This window comes from Salvelinus alpinus, chromosome 26 (assembly GCF_045679555.1).
Source record: "Salvelinus alpinus chromosome 26, SLU_Salpinus.1, whole genome shotgun sequence".
Taxonomy (NCBI): Eukaryota; Metazoa; Chordata; class Actinopteri; order Salmoniformes; family Salmonidae; genus Salvelinus; species Salvelinus alpinus.
Window position 1 is genome coordinate 38,048,705 of NC_092111.1, and position 8,229 is coordinate 38,056,933.

The 8,229-nt window shown below is 46.6% G+C and overlaps 1 protein-coding gene across 2 annotated transcripts; it reads left to right on the forward strand.

Moving 5' to 3' along the window:
• The first annotated feature begins 3,018 nt into the window (after positions 1-3,018).
• LOC139555276 (CD276 antigen homolog) lies at positions 3,019-7,945 on the forward strand. Of its 2 annotated transcripts, none has more exons than XM_071368945.1 (5): positions 3,019-4,058; positions 5,914-6,279; positions 6,491-6,811; positions 6,904-7,011; positions 7,321-7,945. In XM_071368945.1, the coding sequence occupies exons 1-5, from the start codon at positions 4,019-4,021 to the stop codon at positions 7,428-7,430; spliced, it is 945 nt and encodes a 314-aa protein (XP_071225046.1). In that variant the 5' UTR covers positions 3,019-4,018; the 3' UTR covers positions 7,431-7,945. The 2 variants fall into 2 exon arrangements, with proteins under 2 accessions (XP_071225046.1, XP_071225047.1); XM_071368946.1 differs by having other exon boundaries at positions 3,027-4,058; positions 5,914-6,087.
• The last annotated feature ends 284 nt before the right edge of the window (positions 7,946-8,229 follow it).

The window sequence follows — 8,229 nt, forward strand, 5'->3', positions numbered from 1 at the left end:
AGACACTTGTAGAATTTATGCCAAGGTGCATTGAATCTGTTCTGGTGGCTCGTGGTGGTACAACACCCTATTAGCACACTATGTTGGTGTTTCCTTTACTTTGGCAGTTACCCGTAGTCATTATAGAATGAGATGTGATAGAATGTAAACTAGTTACCTGTAGTCATTATAGAATGAGATGTGATAGAATGTAAACTAGTTACCTGTAGTCGTTATAGAATGAGATGTGATCGAATGTAAACTAGTTACCTGTAGTCATTATAGAATGAGATGTGATAGAATGTACACTAGTTACCTGTATAGTCTCGTTGCATGTTGTGTACAGTCAGTGGTCACAGACCTGTTGCTTCATCAGGTCCCCTCATAACAGAGAAGCAGACAACAGTATTTACAGTGAGATATCATCGGGGACATCGTGCCTCAACCTGACTGGTTAAGCTGTTTGAGATGAGGAGGGAGGAGGGGAGGGAGCTGTTTGAGATGAGGAGGGGAGGAGGGGAGGAGGGGAGGGAGCTGTTTGAGATGAGGAGGGGAGGAGGGGAGGGAGATGTTTGAGATGAGGAGGGGAGGAGGGGAGGGAGCTGTTTGAGATGAGGAGGGAGGAGGGGAGGGAGATGTTTGAGATGAGGAGGGAGGAGGGGAGGGAGCTGTTTGAGATGAGGAGGGAGGAGGGGAGGGAGATGTTTGAGATGAGGAGGGACGAGGGGAGGGAGATGTTTGAGATGAGGAGGGGAGGAGGGGAGGGAGCTGTTTGAGATGAGGAGGGAGGAGGGGAGGGAGATGTTTGAGATGAGGAGGGAGGAGGGGAGGGAGATGTTTGAGATGAGGAGGGAGGAGGGGAGGGAGCTGTTTGAGATGAGGAGGGAGGAGGGGAGGGAGCTGTTTGAGATGAGGAGGGAGGAGGGGAGGGAGCTGTTTGAGATGAGGAGGGAGGAGGGGAGGGAGCTGTTTGAGATGAGGAGGGAGGAGGGGAGGGAGCTGTTTGAGATGAGGAGGGAGGAGGGGAGGGAGCTGTTTGAGATGAGGAGGGAGGAGGGGAGGGAGCTGTTTGAGATGAGGAGGGAGGAGGGGAGGGAGCTGTTTGAGATGAGGAGGGGAGGGAGCTGTTTGAGATGAGGAGGGAGGAGGGGAGGGAGCTGTTTGAGATGAGGAGGGAGGAGGGGAGGGAGCTGTTTGAGATGAGGAGGGAGGAGGGGAGGGAGCTGTTTGAGATGAGGAGGGAGGAGGGGAGGGAGCTGTTTGAGATGAGGAGGGAGGAGGGGAGGGAGCTGTTTGAGATGAGGAGGGAGGAGGGAGGAGGGGAGGGAGATGTTTGAGATGAGGAGGGGGGAGGGGAGGGAGATGTTTGAGATGAGGAGGGAGGAGGGGAGGGAGATGTTTGAGATGAGGAGGGAGGAGGGGAGGGAGATGTTTGAGATGAGGAGGGAGGAGGGGAGGGAGCTGTTTGAGATGAGGAGGGAGGAGGGGAGGGAGATGTTTGAGATGAGGAGGGGAGGAGGGGAGGGAGCTGTTTGAGATGAGGAGGGAGGAGGGGAGGGAGATGTTTGAGATGAGGAGGGAGGAGGGGAGGGAGCTGTTTGAGATGAGGAGGGAGGAGGGGAGGGAGCTGTTTGAGATGAAGAAGGAGGAGGGGAGGGAGCTGTTTGAGATGAGGAGGGAGGAGGGAGGAGGGGAGGGAGATGTTTGAGATGAGGAGGGGGGAGGGGAGGGAGCTGTTTGAGATGAGGAGGGAGGAGGGGAGGGAGCTGTTTGAGATGAGGAGGGAGGAGGGAGGAGGGGAGGGAGATGTTTGAGATGAGGAGGGGGGAGGGGAGGGAGCTGTTTGAGATGAGGAGGGAGGAGGGGAGGGAGATGTTTGAGATGAGGAGGGGAGGAGGGGAGGAGGTGAGGGAGCTGTTTGAGATGAGGAGAGGAGGGAGGAGGGAGCTGTTTGAGATGAGGAGGGAGGAGGGGAGGGAGATGGTTGAGATGAGGAGGGGGGAGGGGAGGGAGCTATATGAGATGAGGAGGGGAGGAGGGGAGGGAGCTGTTTGAGATGAGGAGGGAGGAGGGGAGGGAGATGTTTGAGATGAGGAGGGGAGGAGGGGAGGGAGCTGTTGAGATGAGGAGAGGAGGAGGGGAGGGAGCTGTTTGAGATGAGGAGGGAGGAGGGAGGAGGGGAGGGAGATGTTTGAGATGAGGAGGGAGGAGGGGAGGGAGCTGTTTGAGATGAGGAGGGAGGAGGGGAGGGAGCTGTTTGAGATGAGGAGGGAGGAGGGGAGGGAGCTGTTTGAGATGAGGAGGGAGGAGGGAGGAGGGGAGGGAGATGTTTGAGATGAGGAGGGAGGAGGGGAGGGAGCTGTTTGAGATGAGGAGGGGAGGAGGGGAGGGAGATGTTTGAGATGAGGAGGGGAGGAGGGGAGGGAGCTGTTTGAGATGAGGAGGGGAGGGAGCTGTTTGAGATGTGGAGGGGAGGAGGGGAGGGAGCTGTTTGAGATGAGGAGGGGAGGAGGGGAGGGAGCTGTTTGAGATGAGGAGGGGGGAGGGGAGGAGGGGAGGGAGCTGTTTGAGATGTGGAGGGGGGAGGAGGGGAGGGAGATGTTTGAGATGTGGAGGGGGAGGAGGGGAGGGGAGGAGGGGAGGGAGCTGTTTGAGATGTGGAGGGGGGGAGGGGAGGAGGGGAGGGAGATGTTTGAGATGTGGAGGGGGGAGGGGAGGAGGGGAGGGAGCTGTTTGAGATGTGGAGGGGGGGAGGAGGGGAGGGAGATGTTTGAGATGAGGAGGGGGGAGGGGAGGGAGCTGTTTGAGATGTGGAGGGGAGGAGGGGAGGGAGATGTTTGAGATGAGGAGGGGAGGAGGGGAGGGAGCTGTTTGAGATGTGGAGGGGAGGAGGGGAGGGAGATGTTTGAGATGAGGAGGGGAGAAGGGGAGGGAGCTGTTTGAGATGAGGAGGGGAGGGGAGGGAGCTGTTTGAGATGAAGAGGGGAGGGAGGCTCACGATTTGCTTGTGAGAAGCGAACATTTGGCTGACAGGCATTTCTCATAGGAGATCACAGACAGGACATGGGGTCAAACATGCCTATTATCAAGAGGAGGTAGAGACATGTCTGGTAAGGTCAACCTTTATGCTCCCTGTGATCAGTGCTTTGATGAGCATGACACTGATCCTCCTGATAGGAATGGGTTTTAATGAAGCAAGTATCCTCCATGCAAACAGGTAATGAATGACCTGTTTACAAAGCAGATGGTAATGACCTATTGACAAAGCAGATGGTAAGGACCTATTGACAAAGCAGATGGTAATGATCTATTTACAAAGCAGATGGTAATGACCTATTTACAAAGCAGATGGTAATGACCTGTTTACAAAGCAGATGGTAATGACCTATTGACAAAGCAGATGGTAATGACCTGTTTACAAAGCAGATGGTAATGACCTATTTACAAAGCAGATGGTAATGATCTATTTACAAAGTAGATGGTAATGATCTATTTACAAGCAGGTGGTTATGACCTATTGACAAAGCAGGTGGTTATGACCTATTGACAAAGCAGGTGGTTATGACCTATTGACAAAGCAGGTGGTTATGACCTATTGACAAAGCAGGTGGTTATGACCTATTGACAAAGCAAAACCTGCTATGTACTGCATCCTCGTAACATGTTGTCTACAGTGTGACCTGACTAGCACCTTCGTGGTGGTAATAGACTGTATTAGAAACAGAGAGCTTTGACACCACAGACACGACACAGTGAGTCATACATCTCAGACAGTGACTGACGAAGACGATGACCAACCAGTTATGGTGAAATACTACTACTAGCGTTGTGTTGAACTTGTTTGTTAGGATTTTGTAAATACGGATGTGACGGAATGCTTGACCCGTGAACAGGATATGATACTGAAATAAGGAGAACTGCTCCTCCTTGTCTGAAGCCTCATTCATATTTTCTCTCGCTCAGGACCTTACGACACAGTACACAGTAAGCACCAAACTACTTTTTGGTTTTGTTTTCCACCAGTATCCTGCAGAGTGCAATGGACATCCTGATATTAATTTGTATTTTGTTGTTGTCTGGTAAGTTTTATATTCTCTATCGTGTCGCTGTGGTTGTGTCACTCGTGGCTTCCTCGTCTGTCCCTGGGCATTTTATCCACACACCTTTACCTTCAAATACAACATACAACCAAAGGCACATTATGATTTATTTTTGTAAAACACAATGTGATAAAGTAATGGCTGTTTGGATAGGGCGTGTTTGTTCGTTTGTCTAAACAGAAAATTGTCTCTTTGTGGTTACCTCGGGGCCATCGAATCATTGATTCAGTCTCCCGGCTTGTACACACACATTCCACACATACTTTCACACAGAATCTCATGGCTCTGCTAAATGAATAAATGAATCATATATATCAGATGAAAAATGTAGTTGTGATTTGCATGTGGTTGTTAGCATGTGGTTGTGATTTGCATGTGGTTGTTAGCATGTGGTTGTGATTTACATGTGTTTGTTAGCATGTGGTTGTGATTTACATGTGCTTGTAGCATTGTTAGCATGTGGTTGTAGCATTGTAGCATGTGATAGCAAACCGTGAGGAAGATAACAGTATAGCAGTCTTACATGCATACTGGTGGAATGGAGGTTACAGTGTGTGTTGAAAGCCATACCAGCATCCAGAGATATGTAGAGAAATATGAGAGAAAACAAAGTGTTTATTGAAGAGTGAAGCCGATAACCGAACTTTAAGGCCTTGGTAGAACCTGGGTGAAGTAGGCCTTGTGGTGCGAATGTGAATTTCCTTTCTTTTTCAGCCTGCCGACTTCTCACTTAAAACATAGTTTGGCTGTTTAATAGACAATAATGAATGAAGATGATGAAGACATTCTAAATAAGTAAGAATTCTTTCCCCCCACGTCATTATACCTCTCATGTTACTAGGATACAAAACCACCTTCATTCATTTACTGGAACTAATACATAAATTGAGATGAATTATTTCTGTGGTGAATAAAATCTGATGTTAGTATTATTTCACATCATTGAATGTTTTTAAAGAAATGAGGAATATGACCTCAGCTTTACCCTAAATCAATGTCATTATCGCCCATGCTATCGCCCATGCTCTAGTCTAGTAGCTGTAAATGCAGACAGGCCTAGTTGACATCTCTTCATGAATGGAGACATTATTACATTTACATTTGAGTCATTTAGCAGACACTGTTAGCCAGAGTGACTTGCAGGAGCAATTAGGGCTAAGTTCCTTGGTGAATGGCACATTGGCAGAGTTTTTGCCTAGTCTTCTGGCGATTGGCCCAATGCTCGTAACCGCTACGCTGTCGTGGTGTTGTTCATTCCCTCAAAGATCTTTAATATCTCTCAATATACATACACTAGATATTCAGAGATATCTTTAACACGCTGTCCCTTTGCACATAGCTTGGTTATTCTTTCTGTTTTGGGGGTCTAGGTCTGGTTACTGTAAAGCACACTGTGACAAATGTTATTACAATGCTGAGATAATTACTCAACCAAACATGTCATCAGAGAAATCAGGGAGCAGAAATGGGTGATGTCATGCACCTTCCCATCGTCTTGGTAACCAAGTGCTGGATTTAATTTGTAACCAAGTGCTGGATTTAATTTGTAACCAAGTGCTGGATTTAATTTGTAACCAAGTGCTGCCATATTAATGAAAAAACCCAGTTTCAAATGTTCTTTCACAGCTTTTGGAAAATAAAAGTTTCCTTAACTTTCCAGGAACATGTTTGTTCAGGGGAACGTTCTTTATTTGTGTGCACTGTGCTGTCTTAAGCTCTTTCAACCACTTTCTCTTATATTATGTAATTTCCTGTCAGTGAGCACATGATGTCATTATTATCTGTGTTGAATTCTGAGTTTAGTTTGTAACTTTGACATATTGGTATGTTTCAGCACCAGCTGTATCTGAGTTGGAAGTCACTGGGATTATAGGAGAGTCTGTTCTCCTGTCCTGTGACCTGAATTCATCCACGGCCATCGACACATCAAGACTCCGGTTCTATTGGCAAGATAAGTCCGGAAAAGTGTTGTACTCGTTCAACAAAGGAGAAGAGAATCAACATCAAGGTAACCTTTACACAAACAGAACTAAAGCCTTTGGGTCTGAGATGAGTTCTGGGAATATCTCTATCAAACTCAGCCAAGTAACACTTGAAGACAAGCAGAACGTCTACTGGGCTTTCCCTACACTGTTTGACGAGAATGATAAGCATATCCTCGAGTTGATAAAAGTGTGTCGCGCTACCCTACTTGTGGCAGGTATGGTTGAGTTAATAACACAGGAGGCTGCTGAGGGGAGGACTGGAATAGCGTCAACCACATGGGAACCATGTACTGGATGTGTTTGATACCATTCCATGTCCACCTGTGTGAATTTTTCACACCACTAATTCTGTCATTGTAGGAAATCATCAAACGTTATTATGGCACATTTCTAACATCTTCTTCTCTTTGCTTTGTTCACTTTCAGCACGGTTCCCGACACCCAGTGTGACTGTGAACAAGACAAATATGAATACCACGTGTTCAACCCAGGGGGGATACCCACAGCCAGTCGTCACATGGACCATCCAGGACGTCCTATTGGCTCAGAACCGCACTCTGGACCCGTGGGAAGTACAGACCAAAAGACAACCTGATCCTGAAAGTGGACTGTACACCGTCTGGAGCCAAGTGAATATAAGAGAAAATCAGACGGTGACCTGCCATATCTTCAACCCCGTTCTGAGAGAGACTGTGAGCAACACAACCATCGTCAACTCCAATCAGAGCATTAACACAGACCCTGCAGGTGCATGTGACAGACAGGACGTAACACCACCACTCACTGCCTAATATTCATTAACTGAAAACTTAATCACTCATCTTGTCTTTTCCCCACAGGTGATGTTCAGGAAGGCTTTTCTCTCATAATTATTGTAGTTATCACTACAGTATTGATTCTGTTTTGCTTCGGTGTCGGTGGGAGGGGTTATTTTGTGTACAAAAAACGTAAGTTGCAATTTCCAATGTTTTATTTCCTGTAATGAAATCAGATTCAGTACTTTATTAAGATGTCTCAGTCTGTAATTACTCTGTCAGTGCCAAATCTAAGGATTTGTTCTCCATTTACATTCAAATACTATATTATTTTATATTATTTCACATTTGAGGAGTGACCAGTACGTGAAAATCACCTGGCCCTATGTACATTTCATTCTGTAGTTAGATGGGCTGCAGTGTATTGTTAATTATGACTAAATCACTGAACTCTGTTGATCTTGTTAATTATGACTAAAACACTGATCCATGTTGATCTAGGTTGTAGAGCCAGTGGTGGAACCAAAGAAGTTGAAGGGAAGAACCATCAAGGAAATGGTATTGTTGAGACAGAGCTTTGTACAGGCGTAGGCCGGCACCAGACATTCTAGAGGCAGACAGGTCTGATCCTGAGTTGGACGCAGACTGATGAGGTTATGTAAAGAGGAAAGTCTGAAGCTACAGTAAACGATGCTATACAGGAACCAGGCGTAGGCTGGCACCAGACATTCTAGAGGCAGACTGACATTTCTTTATATACGGGTCCATAAATTGGACATGTCAGTGTACTGTATCCCAATGGAATCTACCTCTTCTATTGGAAGTATTTGCATGTTTTTTCTAATATTTTCTAATTAATAGCCAAACAGACCTCACTGTGCCAAACAGACCTCACGGTGCCAAACAGACCTCACGGTGCCAAACAGACCTCACGGTGCCAAACAGACCTCACGGTGCCAAACAGACCTCACGGTGCCAAACAGACCTCACTGTGCCAAACAGACCTCACGGTGCCAAACAGACCTCACTGTGTTCAACATTAGGGATAGCTGCTACAGATCTGTAACCAGATTTAGATTACATTTTGATTTTGTCTTTAATAAATATTGTTGTGAATATTCAAAAAGGTTCATGTATTATATTTATTTCAATGTCAAACTTTTTATTCTGGTATTTTCCTATACAGTAGGTGTATTGAAATTTGGCCATTCTATATTCGTATTATTTGGGGAAATTGTATTTGAAACTCATTTGAAATGTCCAGGATGTGGTTACATTTGGTAGAGAGACCCTTCTGCTGCATTGATGTAGCTAAACACATGTATGTGACCAATAACATTTGATTTGATGAAACATACTGCTTATTGCATTCAGTGGCTCATGGATAGATGCAGCGGCCCAAAGACACAA